Source organism: Megalobrama amblycephala, linkage group LG23 (genome assembly GCF_018812025.1).
Source record: "Megalobrama amblycephala isolate DHTTF-2021 linkage group LG23, ASM1881202v1, whole genome shotgun sequence".
NCBI lineage: Eukaryota > Metazoa > Chordata > Actinopteri > Cypriniformes > Xenocyprididae > Megalobrama > Megalobrama amblycephala.
Window position 1 is genome coordinate 8,887,346 of NC_063066.1, and position 23,944 is coordinate 8,911,289.

Here is a 23,944-nt window from a genome sequence, read left to right on the forward strand (position 1 = left end):
CTATTTAAAACAAAACGGATTAGAAACTTTAATTATGAAAGCATAAAGTATTATAATATAATATATAATAAAATCGACAAACTGGGTGCGTGTAATCAAACGCAACGTTTTAATTTTGTTCTGGAGACTGAACTCGCGCTCTGCTGCCACACTGGAGCGCACTCGCCACCTACTGGACAGGGGTGGGAATTACAGTTACAAGCTACATCAGCCTCAGTAATCTGTCAAAATGACGGACAGGCTGCAGATTTTTTCCGTCACTGCTAAAAAAAATTCCATCAATGACGGAAAATTCTCGGTTAAACCTACCTTTGAGATTATATATAATATACACGCCACACTACAGCCGGTGACACTCCACGACCGCGGTGGCGCGGTTGTCATGCCGACCTTCACAGCCCTAAGTGAGGCATACAGTTTATTAGGTAATTTAGCGCTTTTCTTATTACTTGAAGATCGGATCGGTATCGGAAGTGAAAAAGGCGGATCGGTGCATCCCTAGTTTAGATTACTCACGGACAAGATTACTCTAGAGTTTTGTTTTGTATTAAACATGACAGGAGATTAGGGATGAACATAAATTGGTTACGTCGACCTGTCGTTTTAGCCCTACTACTAACGCAACTCAACCAGGCCTCTTCCCGTTTTTATATATGGGAATTATTTAAATGAGCAAAACTGTGACGTACGTTCCCAGAAGAAAACTTGAAGGTGCAATATGTAATATTTTCTGTCCACTAGAGGCCTATTCAAAACAAAGGCATAGCTTAATGATGCCAAGTTTGACCGCGAAATCTTGGGACATGTGGTCTTCACCTCAACGGCTGGTGGAAAAGAATTGGGACTAAGGAAGAAATCATGTTCATGGATGCGATTATTAACGTTACTGTAGTATGAAGCAGAGCAGGATTGAGTGTTGTGGGAGCTGAACGAGGCCGCTGGAGCGACTGCCCAACATACGCCTCACGAGCAGCGGGACTTTTATTATGCCACAGTCGCCGGCGCCGCTTCCGCTTTTCTGGTCATGAGTATGAGGTAACGCAGCTCTGTTTATCATATTAGATACATTTGAGAGTGTTGAAAATGATGTTATAACGTTACTCTGTGTGTTCGCTTGGTGGCTGCTGTGAGACTGCTGTTGCACACTGCAGTAAGATAGATCGATTTTAGAATATCATATTAAATGCGTGTTGATAAATGGCATGCAATTAATTTTAAAACGTATTGTATGATGGAGAAAATGCTGTATTACTGTTACTAAAAATAAAGCTGCATCTGATTATGCTATGTTAGCTACTTGACAAAATAGTGTTTTTCTCTGAGGCATGGTAAAGTCAAGAAAAAAATCAAGAAAATTAGATTTAAACAATAAGACTAAACATGTTGAGCTATATAACAACAGTTAGTTTTCTGTCTATAAACGTAACCAAACAGTTGTTCCCTTGTCTATTAAAACATGTAATATATTAAAGCGTCTTTGGTGTTTCCATGGTTTCTACAAAATAAATCCGTAAACCGAGGGTAACGCGGGTATGACGCAATTGACAGGCGACTCCTCACACGTCCCGGAGCCGTGGTTAAAATGGCAATTTTCTCACGATTTACAAATACTCAAGCGAACAAAATATAACACTGGCCTATTTACTGCAAAAGTCTTACATATTGCACCTTTAAGCCTACAATCAAGGGGTTTCAGGGAGTTCAGAAAAGTGCTTACTGATATAGAGAATAACTGCTTTTGAAGTGACTTTGCAACAGCAGAATTACACACTAAAAAGCATTATAGGACCCCTTTTCTAACCAGTGAATGATAATCAGAGAGGGAACAGAAAAACTAGAAAGGAATGAAAATTTAAAAATTGCGAAAGTCTTTGAAAGAGATAGTTAAAGAGAAAGGGCTGGAGGAAAGAGACCACATGAGACAGAACAAGGTTGTCAGAACAAGAAGACTGCATTAAAAGGAACTATTTTCTAAAAGGAAGGATATCTCTCTGGGAGTTTTTGGTGTGAGGGCCACAGCAGATCAAGAGACATGCAGAGGCCATCAGGAACGGCGCTGGGATCAGGGTCGAGCCCAACCCCCATTCTACTCGGGATTTATGGAGGTCTTTCTAGACTGCTTTAATGTCAGGTGTCACGGTTTATTTGAAAAACCCTCACAGTCCTGCACCTTCAAACGGACCAGCATCCACTGAAACACACATTAAGCAGCCATTTGAAGTGTGCACATGTGTGTGTGAGAGCATTTGTATAAATATGTGTTTGTGTGTACTTAGACTCACGCGACCATGTGAGGGTTTGTTTCTTCAAACTACCACCCATGCTTAAATCTCATACACTTCGCATACCATCACAGAAGTTTTCGATTGAACCAGTAAATTTCATAGTATAAAATAGTACAATAGAGATACATTTGGATACATTTGGATGAAGGTGGTCATCACAGAAAACAGCACCTGAAAAACTACAATCGCAATGGTACATCTTCAAAGGACCATGGTATTACCGTGGCACGTTCAACCAGTAAGCAAACTAAATGTGCCAGTGGCAATTAATAAAACCCCAAATCAGGATATTAACATGGTAAATGTACACTACAACTGTATAACTGTTCCCTTTTCCAATTTGATTCCGATGCGAAGAGGCCTTTAGCGTGTGGTACTTTTTGGTACTTCTTATTAGAGTCGATGAGGTGTTGAATATAAAGGTCCTGGTGGAGTCAGCGGCAGCAGGACGCGAGGCTGCGTGCTGGAATGCGGAGCTCTGGTTTGTTTTGCCGTCTGCTCTCCTGCCTTACCTGCGGCCCTCCCTCCATCTCTCCCTCTCTGCCGCTGGATCTAATTAGGTGAAGGAGGGCTGCGGGACTGGAGTGTGTCACATACAACTCAACACAGCCAGGAAGGAGAGCGGGAAAGAAAGTGGGATTAACATGGGAGAAAAAGCATAAGAAATGTAGGGTGGAGTTCAAAGAGAGAGAGAAGAAGAAAGTAAGGGCATAAACCGGGGAAAAGAAATGCAGAGAAAAAGTTCCAGCCAGGAAATGAGAGAAAAAGTGAGTGTGCGTGAACGATATCTAGCCTAGAGTTGTTTCCCACAGTACATGAAAAAAGAAAAACATAGCATCTAATTTTTCACAGAACATTCCACAAATCTAGGACAACATGAGAAGTGACATGTAATATATGCTCACCTCTCTGCCCTACACATGGTAGACACATCTCAGCGCTGGAGGGAACTTCTATAATCAAAGACCAATCAGATAATTGCAGTGTTTCACCACTATCCCCTGAGCTCCGCTGGGAACAGGCTTTTTTTGAACAGTAACTCAATACCCTGGAAAGTCCAGATGGTCCTGATGACGGCACCAGCGGAAAGACATATTTTCCTAAATATGAAAATCTAATTTGGCAATATGCGTAAATTAAACTATATGTGAGGCCAGTGGTTGACAGAGAAGTTGCAGATTTTTTCTAAACTCTGTCGCTGGAATTTCAACAATATAGGCTTAATGTATGACAACGTGGCACAAAATCCAGTGCAAATCCAGACCCGTAAATTTAGGTAGGGCGGATTTTGGGTCTTAGAGCTAGTTTATGATAAACATTTTTTGTAAGCTTTATATGCAGACCACTTTATGCAGAGGTTGCGTTATTCAGCCTGAGGGTGGCGCTCTAATGTTGATTGACCAACTTTAAGTACACATGATGCACGCATATGCCATCTTCAGGATTGTCTTTAATGTAGTACTTATTGCCTCCCAATGTTGTTTTAAAATGTTACAAGTTGTGGAGGAATTCCAGTGAAAAAGTGAGAAAAAGTTTATTCTCATAACAAACATAAAATACACACAACAGTAGCTACTATTTAAAGGTCTGGAGTGAGGTTTACACAAGCTAACGTGAGGGAAGTCTAACATCTGCCCCAATGGCTGTCAATTAGAGCACGCTGCAGTTCTGTTCTTCACCACAGATTTACAGTGGGAAAACTGTGGGGCGCTGTAGAGCTGGGGAGGGCTCAGGGCTCACCCGCTGCCTCACTTAAAGCGGAACTCAGTAAGATTTGCGAAGCTCCCCCTACAGGTTCCTTCAGTGAATCACACTGTCGTAAATACTCCAAGCGCAGCTCTGGACTACAACGACTACAACGCAGTAATTTTGCAAATACAGTACAAGAAATCTCGATGGAGGTGGGTAATTTTCGAAATTGTCTTATAAAGTCATAATATATAATTGTTTTTGAATTGCCGTAAAGCATTTTGTCACTCTCGCGTGAACGTGAACATGAGGCGAGATTGTGTCGGGTCGGCGAAGCTCAACTTGCAAGTGCTGTTTTCTGGCGTAGACGTGCCAGAGGGGGTTGGCCGATATGCGCCCTCGATACGCACTTTTGCTGAGCCCACACTGGTGCGAGCTCCGTGGCAGACTTCTTCCTGACAGTCAAAGCGACGTTACGTCATGAAAGTGCGGACTCATAGGAAGGCCGTGAGTGTTTAGGGTGCCATTTGGGACAGAGCCTTAGTATCATTATACATGCCTGCTGAAGCCATACATTAAAGCTGCAGTCCGTAACTTTTTTTGGTTAAAAATGATCCAAAATCAATTTTTGAGCAAGTACATAACCAGCCAGTGTTCAAAACAATCGAGCTGTGCCGAGGCACAACGCACGTACAGATAACTGTTCCGCATATGACTGCAATTGCAGGTTTCAAACAAGAGATGGCGACAAAGAGGAAAAATCACGGACTGCAGCTTTAAAGGTGCCCTAGATTATGTTTTTAAAAGATGTAATATAAGTCTAAGGTGTCCCCTGAATGTGTCTGTGAAGTTTCAGCTCAAAATACCCCATAGATTTTTTTAAATTAATTTTTTTAACTGCCTATTTTGGGGCATCATTATAAACGCGCCGATTTTATGCTGCGGCCCCTTTAAATCCCGTGCTCTCCGCCCACAGAGCTCGCGCTTGCCTTAAACAGTGCCTTAACAAAGTTTACACAGCTAATATAACCCTCAAAATGGGTTAACCCTCAAAAACCCTTTACAAAGTGTTCATCATGCATGCGGCATGCATGCGTCGGATTATGTGAGTATTGTATACTGTTATATTGTTTACTTCTGATTTTGAATGAGTTTGATGGTGCTCCGTGGCTAACGGGTAAAGCTACACTGTTGGAGAGATTTATAAAGGATGAAGTTGTGTTTATGCATTATACAGACTGCAAGTGTTTAAAAATGAAAATAGCGACGACTCTTGTCTCTGTGAATACAGTAAGAAACGATGGTAACTTTAACCACATTTAACAGTACATTAGCAACATGCTAACGAAACATTTAGAAAGACAATTTACAAATATCACTAAAAATATCATGTTATCATGGATCATGTCAGTTATTATTGCTCCATCTGCCATTTTTCGCTATTGTTCTTGCTTGCTTACCTAGTCTGATGATTTGGCTGTGCACATCCAGACGTTAATACTGGCTGCCCTTGTGTAATACCTTTTATAATGTTGGAAACGTGGGCTGGCATATGCAAATATCGGGGCGTATATATTAATGATCCCGACTGTTATGTAAGATTCAAAATTTTCTTAGTTTACCTGCATATCAGGTGATCATTAATCGAATAAGAGAACCAGCAACATTAAAATGTGTACAATTATGGAAATATTAACTTAAAGGTGCCCTAGATTATGTTTTTAAAAGATGTAATATAAGTCTAAGGTGTCCCCTGAATGTGTCTGTGAAGTTTCAGCTCAAAATACCCCATAGATTTTTTTTTATTCGTTTTTTTAACTGCCTATTTTGGGGCATCATTAAATATGCGCCGATATATAGGTTGCGGCCCCTTTAATTCTCATGCTCTCCGCCCACGGAGCTCGCGCTTGCCTTGAACAGCATAAACACAGTTCACACAGCTAATATAACCCTCAAAATGGATCTTTACAAAGTGTACGTCATGCAGCATGTCTAATCGCGTAAGTACAGTGTTTATTTGGATGTTTACATTTGATTCTGAATGAGTTTGATAGTGCTCCGTGGCTAAAGCTAACATTACACACTGTTGGAGAGATTTATAAAGAATGTTTGTGTTTATGAATTATACAGACTGCAAGTGTTTAAAAATGAAAATAGCGATGGCTCTCTTGTCTCCGTGAATACAGTAATAAACGATGGTAACTTTAACCACATTTAACAGTACATTAGTGACATGCTAACAAAACATTTAGAAAGACAATTCACAAATATCACTAAAAATATCATGATATCATGGATCATGTCAGTTATTATTGCTCCATCTGCCATTTTTCGCTATTGTTCTTGCTTGCTTACCTAGTCTGATGATTCAGCTGTGCACAGATCCAGACGTTAATACTGGCTGTCCTTGTCTAATGCTTGAACATGAGCTGGCATATGCAAATATTGGGGGCGTACATATTAATGATCCTGACTGTTACGTAACAGTCGGTGTTATGTTGAGATTCGCCTGTTCTTCGGAGGTCTTTTAAACAAATGAGATTTATATAAGAAGGAGGAAACAATGGAGTTTGAGACTCACTGTATGTCATTTCCATGTACTGAACTCTTGTTCTTCAACTATGCCAAGATAAATTCAATTTTTCATTTGAGGGCACCTTTAAATTTTAATATACCCTGCTCACTTTACAACTTAAAAATCTAGAAAATCTAGAAAAATATTTGTTGCAGAATACTGAACACATTTACTATTTATTATTGATTCAGCTTATATAGAGGTCTATGCTTTGGATGAATATTTCGCCAATACAGACGAACCTTGGCTGTAAAAATCCACTGTGAATATAAGTGGATACATTTCCTTATTGATCTCCATTATGCCACATTATTTAGGCATCAGATTAGGTATATGTATCAAGTAACTCATACTAGCATCATTATTATAGAAATATCTGAACAAATAATAAACAATGATGTGTTTGGACTTACACGACATCCATCCAACGTTTTTTTGTTTTTTTTTGGCGGGGTGTGTGTGCTTGGTTCCTATTTCATGCTGACTAGCCCCGCCCATTATGACATCACATCGTTACAAAATTCCAATCCACATAAATGTATAAACCTTAAACCTCAAAGATATTCTGATTGTTCAGCATGTTGGCTTTCATTTTGGACAGACGATTTACTTACAGCATGTCTGTCTCTGGAAACTTTGTTTCATCATGTTAGTCCTTAAAGTTTAATGCAGAGTGATATTTCCTTGGCTATACACTGATCTCAGGGAAAGTTTACACATTTATTAAATTAAATTTTTAATAAACTGTGGAGGACGTTTTGTAGTTTAACAGCTCCCATCAAAGGAAGTAAACTGTCCACAAATGACGCACCATTCTTGTATAAACACGAAGAGACGCTGCAGACTTTACAGATCAGCATGAGTGAATGTTTGACAGTCATAGGAACAAACACAAACACACATGAAGATAAACTGGGTGTGTGCTATGAGCTTCATCTCTGAACATCCATTTCCACGAGGCAGAAATGGATGGCTGATGAACACTAGCATATTAAGTATGCACTAGCACTGTAATAAACACAGGGTTTGAAATTAATACTCACAAAATGCATGAGAAAATAACACTTAGCAATTTACTAGCCTTTTAAAATTTAAATATATACATTTACTTTGTATTATTAAACATTTTATAACATATTTAACATTTGCTATTTTTCCTCAGTCTGTATAAGTGGGTATTTTTACATTAAATTATATTTTAAAAATTTGGTCTTTGGCAAATCATAATTTTTGTGGGCCTTGGAATAAAATTTTTTTTTAAAAAAGACAAATTAAACCCCTGATCATATATCTACAGTGAAACTTCAGCGGTGGCTAATGCGCTAACTCGCATTCATTTAGGCCTGAGAGATCCGTCATGTTTAGGCATGCAGATAAGAACACACAGACTCTTTGAGCACTTGCCCAGTTGGAATAGCTTGAGCACCCAGTCATTTTTTTCATTTATAGAGACGAGCTTACTCTAAACTTGGCCCCGCGCAGCCATTACATCAGCCGCATTAGGCGTGAGAAATTGGGGTCTGCAGAGCTCAGGGAGGGTAAAGTTTTGTCTTTTGGTGTTCAGAGCAGTCCCAAGTGTTTCTCTTTCAGAAGAGGCCCAAATCTGAGCCAACAAGCCATCTCCAGTGCCGCTACACTAACCCTCTTTGGGACACGGGCTTGTCACGCTATATACCCCGGGAACAGAAATATTTCAAACACTGTTAAGAGCTTCCAAAAACCTTATTGCTCCATAAAATCAAATGGGTCCACACCCAAAATGTTTTATAGAACTACAACTGCTGGAGAACACTTAGAAAGTGAAGTACATGCTAAAAGTAACAAGCCTCCCAGGCCAGAAGATGAGATGTTGGCTTTCTGAAACACTAGGAAAAGTCTGATACGAGTGTTCTGTCTGTCTGCTCTGGGAAATAACTCAAACCCCTGGCTATTGGAAACAAATGAGAACACACATTAGAACAGTGCCAGATAACGCCAGATGTAAACTATTATCACAGGGTTAAGTTAAACTGAACATTTGATTAAAACATGTTTGAGTTTCTGCTGATGAAGTAAAGGAAACACTACCAGTCTCACTAAAGTTCACATTGACAGCGGTTTAATTGAGGAAGGACAAAAGTCAGACGTGTCATTGGCGGTTAGTAAATATTGTGTCACTCTATTTTGACAAGGAATCAGTTTAATTGCTGTTAAATTAACATAGGTGAAAGTGTTGCAGCAGAATGAACACGATTATCGTGATTATCAATGCATGACCCAAAAATCATTGGTGGAAGCTGCTCAAGTGAAACTTTTCTCAGCTTTACTGAGTCACCAGAGCACATCTCCATCAGTTGTTTGTGTTGCCGGAACTCTGACTGAAAATTAATTATTAAATAATGAATCATTTATGAAGGATTTAAACCAGGGCCGTAACCACCATAGACATTGAGGGGGACTCGTATTTAATTAAACACTGTCATCGAAGTTGGTATTGTGGCTTTATATAGCTATTGTATAGCAGACTTGCACATGTCATATAATATTAACATTTTATGAAAATCAAGCTGAAATTGAGTTACAAGGTTTTTGACCAGATATTTTGTCTCTCACTGAAACGGCCGCATCTGAGGTAGTAAGTGCATCGCATTATGTTTTCATCATCGTACAGTATATAAAGTTTATTGTTGAAATTCCATGATTAAAATCTCATGATATGATAAAGCGCTATACAGAGGACATTTAAAACGGTATGCTTCAACTAGACGACATACAAAATAGAAAAAAACCCAAAAAACGTTATCCTTTATCCTTTATCCAGGGGATCGTTTGCCGGAAAATGCAGAAATAAGCCGTAATTTTGTTTTATTTGTAATTATTTGGTAGATTATACATTTATAATTTCTATTAAATTACTAATAGTACTATTACTACTAAAACCGATCTCCGGGGGCCCCAAAAGTGCAGTTAGAATGGCAAAGTTTAATGTTGCATTTTTAGGCTGATCTGCCTCAGCTGTCTAACAGCGCTCTTCCCTGTCAAAATGATTGAGATGGCCAATCAGATCAAAGAAGGCGGGGCTAACCGCTCACAGAAGACAAGCGTGAATTCCAATGCGACACTTAGTTTTAGCAGTAAAATAGTGTGTGGTGAGATGTAAGTACCCAGTAATGCAAACTACTCAACTTTTTTTTAATGAAATTTCAGTGTTTTGAATTATGCTATTATTTACAGTACAGTCCAAAAGTTTGGAACCACTAAGATTTTTAATGTTTTTAAAAGAAGTTTCGTCTGCTCACCAAGGCTACATTTATTTAATTAAAAATACAGTAAAAAACAGTAATATTGTGAAATATTATTACAAATTAAAATAACTGTGTACTATTTAAATATATTTGACAAAGTAATTTATTCCTGTGATGCAAAGCTGAATTTTCAGCATCGTTACTCCAGTCTTCAGTGTCACATGATCCTTCAGAAATCATTCTAATATGCTGATTTTCTGCTCAATAAACATTTATGATTATTTTCAATGTTGAAAACAGTTGTGTACTTTTTTTTTCAGGATTCCTTGATGAATAGAAAGTTCAAAAGAACAGCATTTATCTGAAATACAAAGCTTCTGTAGCATTATACACTACCGTTCAAAAGTTTGGGGTCAGTAAGAATTTTTTTTTTTTTTTTTTTGAAAAGAAATTAAAGAAATGAATACTTTTATTCAGCAAGGATGCATTAAATCAATCAAAAGTGGCAGTAAAGACATTTATAATGTTACAAAAGATTAGATTTCAGATAAACACTGTTCTTTTGAACTTTCTATTCATCAAATAATCCTGAAAAAAAATATTGTACACAAATATTTTGTACAATTGTACACATTAAATGTTTCTTGAGCAGCAAATCAGCATATTAGAATGATTTCTGAAGGATCATGTGACACTGAAGACTGGAGTAATGATGCTGAAAATTCAGCTTTGCCATCACAGGAATAAATTACTTTGTCAAATATATTTAAATAGAAAACAGTTATTTTAAATTGTAATAATATTTCACAATATTAATGTTTTTTACTGTATTTTTAATTAAATAAATGTAGCCTTGGTGAGCAGACGAAACTTCTTTTAAAAACATTAAAAATCTTAGTGGTTCCAAACGTTTGGACTGTACTGTATATGATTCATATATTTAATTATAAACTATTTAAATTGATTACTTCAATAGACCTGGAACTTTTACTGTTCTCACTTTCTCCCCTTTAATTTTTTTTAATCCTTTAATCAATTTTTAATTAATCCCCCCCCCCCACACACACACACGGCAAAAAATGTTCAAGACATGGTTACGCCTTGATTTAAACAATCTCTGTCAGTGAAGTGGGCTTAATTATGCCGTTGGACGTTGTCGTATCTTGTCCCGTTCTGTCTCATTTAGAACATTGTGCACTTTCAAATGACTTGACTGCAGGACTATTCTCATGTTTGTCAGAAAATGCCACCATAAAGACGTCACATGTTGCCACAGCACAATCAACAATTTTCTTTCACCAAAAAAAAAAAAAAAAAACTGTTCTACATGACTATACTTGTGTCCTCACAAAATATATAGTAAAACCTGTTGAACACTGAGTAGTGAGCTGGTACTCGCTAGTTAAAAAGGCTTATAAATCAGGCAATTCATGTTTATATTTAAATCAAATGTTTTGCACAGGTTTCTGTGAGGGTTATGTTTAGGTGTGGGGTCAGGTTATGACATTAACCTGATATAAAAGCAATGGAAGTACAGTGAAACAAACATGTGTGTGTCTGCATTTGTTTATGTGTTTATAGGGGCAGCGGATGTGTTTATCTGTGGTTCACAGATGCCACAGAGGTCTTTTGAAATGCACTTGCCATTTGCCTACCAGACATGAGCAGCACTGACATCATACAGTCACCAGACCTCATGTGTATCTGTGTGATTATACAATATCACAATACAAACCCTGTTAAACTGAACATCAGCATGAGGTATTCACAGCCATGCTGACATTCAGATCAACCACAAAATTTTGAGTGTGACATTGTTGAATTATCGTTCTTTTCCCTTTTCTAACACACATGACAACTGAAAGTCTGTAGTACATCTTCATTTTGATCGTGTGTATAGTTGCCATGTACATAAATTATGTGATGTGTCTCTTGAAACAACAGCTGGAAGAGAAGAGAAGAGAAGAGAAGAGAAGAGAAGAGAAGAGAAGAGAAGAGAAGAGAAGAGAAGAGAAGAGAAGAGAAGAGAAGAGAAGAGAAGAGAAGAGAAGAGAAGAGAAGTCTGTTTGTAGAGTAACTGAGAAAATAAGGGCTTGTCCCATGGAAGGCTTGACCTCCTCCACAGCCCGAGGGCAGGCGAGACCCACGACTCATCTGAGCCGCTCTGATGTCTCTGTGGTCTGTTTAAACAAGAGCGCTGCGTTAATCCGCTCAGATGGGGCCACTGAATATGAGGCCGCATGGGTTTCTCTCTATCTAGAACACACATACATATACACAGTACAATGCACTTACATCTCATTCTGCTTTAACACAATATATACACAGGACCCCAGACTTACTTTTAAAAGCTATGCATTACAATATTGTGTTACTCCCTAAAAGTAACTAATTGGTTACTTAGTTACTTTTTATGAAAAGTAATGCGTTACATTACTTTTGCGTCACTTTTTCTCACTTGGGCTGGGATTGCTTGTTTGTTTTTTTTAATAACAACAAAAAAGTTCTATTTTTGGCAAATGTTAAGGCCCTTTCACATCAAGAGTGAAATGAATAAGCCTCAGACTGAAGGAAATTAATATTTACACCTGTACAGTAGAGGGCGCAGCTCAAACAAACCTTTCAGCTGTGCTTCCATTCTGGATTGAAGAAGAATAGGATACATGAGATGGAAGTTAAACACTATTATTTCTAAATCTAATCTAAAGTAATTTTGTCTTATTAGTATGGTTGAATTAGATCATTGAAGCTCAGCAGAAAAGACATTGGATAATAAAGTGAGATTAAATACATAAAGTATATTTGTGCAATTTAATATATTTAATTATTACAGGTTTGCATAAAATTCTGAGATTGCATTTCAATGTTTTTATTCATTTTGAGGAATACTGAATGTTTTCGTGCAAGTGAGATGAGTAAATGCATGTTCACATTTAGTCCAGAACTACAATAACATCATGTTCACACCGCTCACACGACACCTTTATTACTCTCAACATGGGGACAGGAGAGCTGTCAGTCAATAAATGTGAAATTGCATTACTTATTTGAAAAAGTAGCTTAGATATTTTGTTGTAAATTGGAAAAGTAATGTGTTATTTATAGCTACTTGAAAAAGTAATCTGATTATGTTACTCAAGTTACTTGTAATGCATTACCCCAACATGCCCTAGACACTCTCTGTATTTCTCATTTAAAGGTCCTGTTCTTCGTGATCCCATGTTTCAAACTTTAGTTAGTGTGTAATGTTGTTGTTAGAGTATAAATAAAATCTGTACAATTTTAAAGCTCAAAGTTCAATGCCAAGCGAGATATTTTATTTAACAGAAGTCGCCTACATCGAACGGCCAGTTTGGACTACATCCCTCTACTTCCTTCTTTAATGACGTCACTAAAACAGTTTTTTGACTAACCTCCGCCCACAGGAATACACAAGAGTTGCGTTTGTAGAGTGTGTTTGTCGCCACGTCGTCGAAACGCTGTTATTTTCATCCCGCAGTCCAATCACCGGGTCTGATTCCGGCTCAAATTGATAGGGTAAAATTAAAGACATGTTTACAATAACACTGAGCGCGTGCATCTCCATGTTTATGGTAAGAGGCGTGACCTTTCCGGGCAAGATGCGCTAAACTGCTGTCGAATCACAACACAGGAACCGCTGGCACAATCAGAACTCGTTACGTATTTCTGAAGGAGGGACTTCATAGAACAAGGAAGTCATCAGCCCGTTTTTATGACAGTGGAAACAGCGGTATACAGATAAGTAAATTATGTGAAAAATACTGTGTTTTTTTACACGCGAAACATGAACACGTGTTATATTGCACACTATAAACACAATCAAAGCTTCAAAAAACCACGAAAAACGGGACCTTTAAAGTAAAATTAAAGATTAATTTTTTTTGTGCCCACGGATATTAGAACTGCCTCAACTCTGTCCATTTTTAAATCTAAGTTAAAAACTGTATTATTCGATCTGTCCTATTCTACATGACGGGTGATGTTGATGTCCTGTTTCGATGTTCTGTCGTCTATTTTGTGATTCTGTCGTTTTTATTTTGTACAGCACATTGGTCAACAGCAGTTGTGTTTAATTGTGCTTTATAAATAAATTGAAAAATTGAAATTGAAAATTAAAATAAAATACATGTAATAATTAATAAGATTAAATGAAAAATATTTAAAATAACAATAATGCAAAGGGAGTAAACAAGTAGTATTAAAAGACAAAAAAGCAGAACAACAAAATAAATAGTAAATAGAAAATAAAATATAATTATTGTAATTAAAAATTAAAAATCAGGCGAAAAAAACAAAGGTCTCATTAATGAAATGAGTTGTTAAAGAGATAAGTTTTCATCTCTTGAGTTGAGTTTTCAGCTGTTTCTTGATAATATTCAAGAAAAAGCTGAAAATCATGTCTTCTGTGAACACTTGACTGTGTTCTGCTGACTCAAAAAAAAGTAAAAAAAACAAAACGTCTATGCTTTCACTATTTTCACTAAATCCCTCCCTGTTCTTGCTTTTACAACTCTAGACTATTGTTAGCACTTCTTGTTTGTTGTATTCCTACGTCTCTTTGGATAAAATCATCTGCTAAATGAAAAAAATTTGAATGTAATAGGGGGAAAAAGTAAAAGTGAAAAAACAAGACTAAATGCGCCAATAACACACACACTTGGACTAAGCTTTACTAACGGTAGCCTAGAGCTATTCACAACGAAGCTGCGTTGCAAAATAACTTTAAACCCAGCCAAAAACACACATCCTCCAGGTACAGAGGAAGCGTCCTTTAGATCGCCCAGTGAGCTTCCTGTGGATGAGCCAGATGCTGTTCTCTCAGGATTACCAGAGTATACACACAGAAAATCTTAAAGGGTCAAATATCACTGTGGGATTTCGTTCACAATAGGGAACGAACTGTACATGAAATATAAGCAGACACACCCTGACACACACACAGTCAAGGTGATATGACACGCAGCTGTTGTTTTTTTAAAGGCAGGCAGGAAGAAAGTGAATGAAAGCCTCTGCTTTGTCTGCATTAATGTACAGATACCGGCAGCCCCTATCGCACATCCTGATAATCTACAAGACTACGCTTCATAAAATAGCGTGCAGACATGTGCATCTGTGTGTGTGATGACAGGCAGACTGTTGTGACGGAGTTAAAGCAGAGGTGATGAGTTTACGCATGGCTGTATGTCTGTGTGCTGACTGACGGCATAGCTGCATATGATTATTTACAGATGTGCACTGTAAAGTTCACATGAAAAAAAAGAACGTGCATGCATCTTTTCTGATAAACAGCAACTCACCTGATTGATGTGTTTGAGTTTGTCGATGATCTGACTGATGACGGGTTCAGGAGGTTTTTGTCTGGATTCTGAGCCGTGTGGATGGACTCTCTTCAGCCCTGGACCAGGAAACCTGCAAAATATAGACACACACATCCATTACTCCTATTTAAACTGAATTACAGGTTTAATGCACAGCACACTGTTCATTAATTGAATGTGATTATTTCTCAGGGTGGTTCAATTTCTATATAGGTTTATATTTATAAATATATATATATATAGTTGCATGAAAAAGTATGGGAACCACTTGCAGTATCTATGAAAATGTGAATAATTTTAACAAAATAAGAGAGATCATACAAAATGCATGTTATTTTTTATTTAGTACTGTCCTGATTAAGATATTTTACATAAAAGATGTTTACGCATAGTTCACAAGACAAAAAAATATCTGAATTTATTAATGTTTTTCAGAAAAATCCTCCATGTCCTGCAGATTCTTCAGTTTTCAGGGATTTTTTTGCATATTTGAACCCTTTCCAGCAGTGACTGTATGATTTTGAGATTCATCTTTTCACACTGAGGACAATTTATGGACTCAAACACAACTATTAAAAAAGGTTCAAACATTCACTGATGCTCCAGAAGGAAACAAGATGCATTAAGACCTGCAGGACCTGGAGGATTTTTCTGAAGAACATTGGGCAGTTTAACTGCTCAGAACAAAAAAGGAACTCATGAACAACCATCACAAAACAAAAAAACATTCATAGAAACCACACACATTATTAGGAACCAGTGGTTCCCAAACTTTTAAACGGGGCCATTTTAATAAATTCAGCTGTTTTTTTGTCTTGTGGACTAATATGTAAACATCTCTTATGTAAAATATCTTACTCAGGACAGTACTAAGTAAAAAATAACATGCATTTTGTATGATCTCTCTTATTTTGTGCAAGTGGTTCCCATACTTTTTCATGCAACTGTATATATATATATATATATATATATATATATACAGTACAGTCCAAAAGTTTGGAACCACTAAGATTTTTAATGTTTTTAAAAGAAGTTTCGTCTGCTCACCAAGGCTACATTTATTTAATTAAAAATACAGTAAAAAACAGTAATATTGTGAAATATTATTACAATTTAAAATAACTGTGTACTATTTAAATATATTTGACAAAGTAATTTATTCCTGTGATGCAAAGCTGAATTTTCAGCATCGTTACTCCAGTCTTCAGTGTCACATGATCCTTCAGAAATCATTCTAATATGCTGATTTGCTGCTCAATAAACATTTATGATTATTTTCAATGTTGAAAACAGTTGTGTACTTTTTTTTCAGGATTCCTTGATGAATAGAAAGTTCAAAAGAACAGCATTTATCTGAAATACAAAGCTTCTGTAGCATTATACACTACCGTTCAAAAGTTTGGGGTCAGTAAGAATTTTGAGTTTTAGTTTTTTGAAAAGAAATTAAAGAAATGAATACTTTTATTCAGCAAGGATGCATTAAGTCAATCAAAAGTGGCAGTAAAGACATTTATAATGTTACAAAAGATTAGATTTCAGATAAACACTGTTCTTTTGAACTTTCTATTCACCAAATAATCCTGGAAAAAAATATTGTACACAAATATTTTGTACAATTGTACACATTAAATGTTTCTTGAGCAGCAGATCAGCATATTAGAATGATTTCTGAAGGATCATGTGACACTGAAGACTGGAGTAATGATGCTGAAAATTCAGCTTTGCATCACAGGAATAAATTACTTTGTGAAATATATTCAAATAGAAAACAGTTATTTTAAATTGTAATAATATTTCACAATATTACTGTTTTTTACTGTATTTTTAATTAAATAAATGTAGCCTTGGTGAGCAGACGAAACTTCTTTTAAAAACATTAAAAATCTTAGTGGTTCCAAACTTTTGGACTGTACTGTGTATATATAGATTAGGGTCCAATTCTCACCATTAGTTCTTTTGTCTCAAACTCTTAATTACTGCTTATTAATAGTTAATAAGGTAGCTGTTAACCTTAGGTATTGGGTAGGATTAAGGGATCTAGAATATGAACTTGCAGAATAAGGCATTAATATATGCTTTATAAGTTCTAATAAACAGCCAATATCCTAGTAATATGCATGCTAATAAGCAGCTAGTTCATAGTGAGAACTGGACCCTAAACTAAAGTGTTACTCTAACCATTTATAATAAGTGAGAACCTGCCCGACCTGACCTGTGAATGACTGTTGAAAACAACATACAGTTCATTATATAGCTGAATCTTGTCAGGATGTATGCTAGTACCTCTAAAATTGGCCTCTACTGCCACCTAGAGGCAAACATGTGACAACTGTAATTCTTGCTCAAATTAAATTCCTAAGTTTTAGACCTTTAAATTCCTTTACCCCTCTATTCAGCACATTCAATCAAACATGCTGCATGAGGACACAGAATTTAAAGGCACTTTACAACAAAACAATTCGTATTTGGGGTTGCCAAGGGCTTTTTGAATAAACGATGCCTTGTGTTGTCCATTGTTCAAAATTAATCAAAGCTAAAAAACAAAAACAGGAGCATAAATATGAATGGTATCTAACAGTTCATCTGAATCTACATTCGGTTCCCCCCCACCCCCACCCCCAAATGTTGTAGCTCTTAACAGACACACAAACACTTAACCAAACAGTAAAACAGCACAACTGGGTCAGACATGTGCTGGCATCTGAATGTTTCTGAGCAACTGGAGCATATGTTGGGCATCATCAACTGCTAAAAATGTGTGTGTGCATGCGCCCAAGTGTTCCCCCCGATCCCCCCGGGCCCCTTGGACTCGTGTTCCAGTTAATTACTCCCTATTAAAAGCTAATTAGAGTTGATGCACACGGGCACATTGGTGCAAGCACTGAGGCGACAGAGAGACAGTGAGTGACACATTCGACACTTCCATGACACCAACCACAACTCATCCAGTGAAGTCCAAATCTTGAAAAATCTTTTATTTATTTTTTATATTATCTTAAAACTTAATTGAAAATAAATCCTTTTATTGCACATTTTATGTTTTAAGGATGTTTAGATTAAAAAAAACATTGATATTTGCAGTTCCATGAGCTTTAAGACAAAAGAGCCAAAGATATGACCTCATGTTCCATTCTTAGGAATGACATAATCCTGAACAATTCTATCCAATCATCTCTCACGGCACCTCATTTTACATGCAGTGCTTATTCATTAAGCCAAATTACATTTCCATACTTATTTATTCTCCTTATTACTCCCGATGGCAGCTCACCTCCCGCTTTTAATTATCACATTAATAATACAGACATGAGCTCCATTAGAAGGCGGAGATCAGAAGACATGGGCAGCGTTTAATGGTGGATGAGATTAGCTGGAGCTTCACGCATGAGGCGCCCACCTGTGTGCTGACCGGGGTCGATCACCATCAGGTCAACTCTGTGCTGTCTGCCTGAAAAACTTTCAGCTTTCTTCTGTTTAGGATGGAGGGCATGTGATACAAAATTAATCAAACGTTATCGCAGAAATGCTCAAACATAATGGGGTAGCTGAAGTGAGAACTGTTTCAGCACACATACAAAAAAAGCCTTTCTCTTATGAATTTTAATAAGGTGTGTTGAAAATGAGAGAAAAGAACTATAAAACATTTGAATCTGTTCTAATTCTTGAATTTACTGAAATAATACACAATATACAAGAAACATTATCTGAAAATTTTAATTGAATGTTCAACAATTATGTTTTTTTTTAATGGATTAAAATGTCCTTGTATATTGAGTCTTTGTTTTATGCGATTTGGAAGGGTGTGAATAAGCGATGATGGTTTGACCTTTAGCAGATTGTCATATTTTTACCTTGCAAGATGTTTGTGTTACAGGCTTGACATGTTCATATGTAAGTGTCACAACAGTATAGCTTTAACTGCTTCTATAGTTGACATTTAACACAACTAGAGATGCAGTCTGAATGAATGATGCCACACGGATGATTATAAGTCATTTTTGTTGGAGACTTTAAATGCACTACATTCATAAACTAACATTGAAAAGTTTGGGCCAGTAAGATTTTAATGCTGTTGAAAGAAGGATCAAAACTACTGTCAAAAATAGTATTGCAATATTATTACTGTTTTCTATTTTAATATGATTTAAAATATAATTTATTCCTGTGATGGCAAAGTTGAATGTTCAGCATCATTACTCCAGTCTTCAGTGTCACATGGTCCTTCAGAAATCATTCTAATATGCTGATTTGGTGCGAATAAACATTTCTTATTATTATCATTGTTTAAAAAAAGCTGCTTAATATTTTGTGGAAACCGTGATATATTTGTTTCTGGATTTTTTGATGAATAGCAAGCTCAAAAGAACAGAATTTGTTTGCAATAAATAAAAATCTTTTGTAACATTATACATCTTTACTGTCACTCTAATGTCTTTACAGTCAATATTTCAAAATAAAAGTATTAATTTGTTTTAAAAAAATTTAAAAAAAAAAGGTAGTGCACATAAAAAATACATAAATATAAAAACACACACCAAATGCTTTGAAAAGCCCTTATACTTTGTGCAGTTCCTATAGAATCTTTAAAATGATTTCATAAAATGAAACGCTACTATGTTTAATATGTTTGCATTAATGTTAACTGCCATGTTATATTGTATATGTAACAATTATTCAAAGTAGACAGAAGTTGGCGTTTTCCGCATGTTCTAATGTAAAATATACCTCCACATTTCATCATCCACATTTCATCCTAAAAAACAAAAACAGCCCACAACAGGCATTATTTTACAGCAGGAGCACAGGCAACCCAACTGTTACTACAGGAAATGACTAAACACCCCGTGGATGTACAGTCTGGACCAGCTACTCATGCTGAACCTGCTCAGAATCATAGTCCTATGGAGCACCCCTCAGAGATCCAACATGCCCCACTGCCCAAACCCGCTGGAGACCACGAGAATCAATCACGAGTATCTTCATGAGCTAACTGAGGAACAGCTGAAGGAGAGGGAGGTTATTGAGCTTGAGGAAGAGAAGTGCTCTATAGGACTCGGAGGAAGGTTTACAAAACAAAATGAATATCCTCCAATCTTGACCTAACGTTACTGACTTCTCACAGTTATAAATGATTAAAGGTGCCCTAGAACTAGATGTAATATAAGTCTAAGGTGTCCCCTGAATGTGTCTGTGAAGTTTCAGCTCAAAATACCCCATAGATTTTTTTTTATTAATTTTTTTAACTGCCTATTTTGGGGCATCATTAACTATGCACCGATTCAGGCTGCGGCCCCTTTAAATCTCGTGCTCCCCTCCCCCGGAGCTCGCGCTTGCCTTAAACAGCAAACACAAAGTTCACACAGCTAATATAACCCTCAAAATGGATCTTTACAAGATGTTCGTCATGCATGCTGCGTGCATGGATCGGATCATGTGAGTATAGTATTTATTTGGATGTTTACATTTGGTTCTGAATGAGTTTGAGGCTATATGCTCTGTGGCTAACGGCTAATGCTACACTGTTGGAGAGATTTATAAAGAATGAAGTTGTGTTTATGCATTATACAGACTGCAAGTGTTCAAAAATGAAAATAGCGACAGCTCTTGTCTCCGTGAATACAGTAAGAAACGATGGTAACTTTAACCACATTTAACAGTACATTAGCAACATGCTAACGAAACATTTAGAAAGACAATTCACAAATATCACTAAAAATATCATGTTATTATGGATCATGTTAGTTATTATCACTCCATCTGCCATTTTTCACTATTGTTCTTGCTTGCTTACCTAGTCTGATGATTCAGCTGTGCACATCCAGATGTTCTGCCCTTGTGTAATGCTTGAACATGGGCTGGCATATGCAAATATTGGGGGCGTACACCCCGACTGTTACGTAACAGTCGGTCTTATGTTGAGATTTGCCTGTTCTTCGGAGGTCTTTTAAACAAATGAGATTTATATAAGAAGGAGGAAACAATGGAGTTTGAAACTCAGTATGTCTCAGTGTATGTCTTTTCCATGTACTGAACTCTTGTTATTCAACTATGCCAATATAAATTCAATATTTAATTCTAGGGCACCTTTAAACAAGCTTGTCTGGCACAAACTCCCTTCAAACATTAAGATAGAGGTTGAGGTGGTGAAGGCAACTACAGTGATGTGGAGTAGAATATACCTTTAAAGGATTAGTTCACTTTAAAATGAAAATTACTCCATGATTTACTCTCATGCAGTTGTGTGAGACAAATATCCATATTTATAACGTTATAAAGTAAAATAACTAGCTTCTGCCAGACAGTCACTTTAAAACTTTAAAATGAAAATTACTCCATGATTTACTCGTCCTCATGCAATTGTGTGAAAAAATATCCATATTTAACACGTTATAAAGTAAAATAACTAGCTTCTGCCAGACAGTCGCGTCAGTTACACTTTTTTCCCCAAGTTGAATACAGAAGGCGGTCTGGCGGAAGCTAGTTATTTTACTTTATAACGTGTTAAATATGGATATTTTTCTTACACAAAGGCATCGATTCACTTCAGAAGGCATTTATTAACCCCCTGGAGCCGTGTGGAGTACGTTTATAATAGATGGATGCACTTTTTTATACTTCAGGTGGTTTCCATCTACTGCCATTATAAAGCTTTGGAGCATCAGGGTGATTATTAATATAACTCTGATTGTGTTCATCATAAAGAAGAAAGTCATATACACCTAGGATGGCTTGAGGGTGAATAAATCATGGGGTAATTTTCATTTTAAAGTGAACTAATCCTTTAAAATTATATAATTACAACTTTAAAATAATATTATCAGGACTGTCAAAACAACATTTAGCAGCTAATTAGCAGCTTCACACTTAATACTACCTTTTAAAGGTGCCCTAGATTCAAAAATGTAATTTACCTCGGCATAGTTAAATAACAAGAGTTCGGTACATGGAAATGACATACAGTGAGTCTCAAACTCCATTGTTTCCTCCTTCTGATATAAATCTCATTTGTTTAAAAGACCTCCGAAGAACAGGCGAATCTCAACATAACACCGACTGTTACGTAACAGTCGGGGTGTACGCCCCCAATATTTGCATATGCCAGTCCATGTTCCCAACATTATGAAAGGCATTAGACAAGGGCAGAACGTCTGGATGTGCACAGCTGAATCATCAGACTAGGTAAGCAAGCAAAAAATGGCAGATGGAGCAATAATAACTGACATGATTCATGATAACATGATATTTTTAGTGATATTTGTAAACTGTCTTTCTAAATGTTTCGTTAGCATGTTGCTAATGTACTGTTAAATGTGGTTAAAGTTACCATCGTTTCTTACTGTATTCGCTATTTTTTGTATACGCTATTTTCATTTTTAAACACTTGCAGTCTGTATAATGCATAAACACAACTTCATTCTTTATAAATCTCTCCAACAGTGTAGCATTAGCCGTTAGCCACGGAGCACAGCCTCAAACTCATTCAGAATCAAATGTAAACATCCAAATAAACACTGTACTTACGCGATTAGACATGCTGCATGACAAACACTTTGTAAAGATCCATTTTGAGTGTTATATTAGCTGTTTGAACTTTTTTTATGTTGTTTAAGGCAAGTGCGAGCTCTTGGGGCGTGGAGCACGAGATTTAAAGGGCCACACACCCTGATTTCTAATTATGCCCCAAAATAGGCAGTTAAAAAATTGAATTAAAAAAAATCTATGGGGTATTTTGAGCTGAAACTTCACAGACACATTCAGGGGACACCTTAGACTTACATTACATCTTTTAAAAAAAAGTTCTAGGGCACCTTTAAACAAAATAATATGCTTATGTTTCAGTCGATTTGTGTGGCTCACACTTACTGCAGAACATCTGTGCATATGTAAAGACAGTGGAAGATTTCTGTGACACTGCAGTTTATTCTCACTCATACGCCTCAGTACAACAACTCTCTATCCTATTTTCATCCCATTAAATGTCTCAGTCAAACAAGCTAATACCAAACTAAATTCATTTTAAAATAACAGATTCTGTATTTATTAAATTACTTCAGATGTAGCAACTTGGTAAGTCTGTTTTTCACCCACAGAATCGATTGTTTTTAGTTTAACAGTGAATTATTGTAATTTTAATAACATTACTGATAATGTCAAATGATATCTAGTATAATATGAGGAGTGATTTTCTGGTTTAGAGTCGATGAGGGGGTACTTGAGCCGAGCTGATGGCCCTGTGGGAGTACACAAGACAAAAACGGTTAGGAAACATTGGCTAAAATGAAGGCGGCAGATATTGAGAATGCTAAAATTGATTCTCTAGAAGGCAGAAATCTGTGCCAGTTTTGGTGACTTGATCCTTGACATTGAGGGCTCCTCTGCACTGCCTCCAGCACAGGGGAAAATATCATTTCTAGTAAATGTCAGGGATGCTAGACATGAACTTTACAATCAAATCATCTTTTGCAATAATACTAGTTTTAATCCTGACATGAAATAACATTCATGCACCGTTTCGACTGTTTAGTTTTGTATGAAAGAATGAGCAGGAATGTTGTTGTAGCTGCTCATTGTGTTTATTTGACTGTGGTGTTAATGAATTTGCTTTATACTTTGACATTTTTGAGTCGACTATTTAATATATCAGGGCCACATAAATGTTGACATTCTTTGGCACAATAAAGATGGCTTTCTTCATAGTACAGAATGTGAAAGACCGCTTCGTCTTCAATACATTGCATAAAATGGGTCTGAACGCATTCCAGAATTAATTATTTTTCACCAGAAGCCAAGGAATGACATTGAGATTCAGCAGACATTTCTGGCAAAGCATCG

The 23,944-nt window shown here is 36.7% G+C and overlaps 1 protein-coding gene across 1 annotated transcript in view; it reads right to left on the reverse strand.

The window, feature by feature from the left end:
• The window catches only part of gpc3 (glypican 3), a 186,129-nt gene that overhangs the window by 44,568 nt on the left and 117,617 nt on the right, over positions 1-23,944 (reverse strand). The window contains exon 7 of the mRNA XM_048177130.1: positions 15,092-15,203. Within this exon, the coding sequence (XP_048033087.1) occupies positions 15,092-15,203 (112 nt within the window). The remainder of the gene's footprint in view (positions 1-15,091; positions 15,204-23,944) is intronic.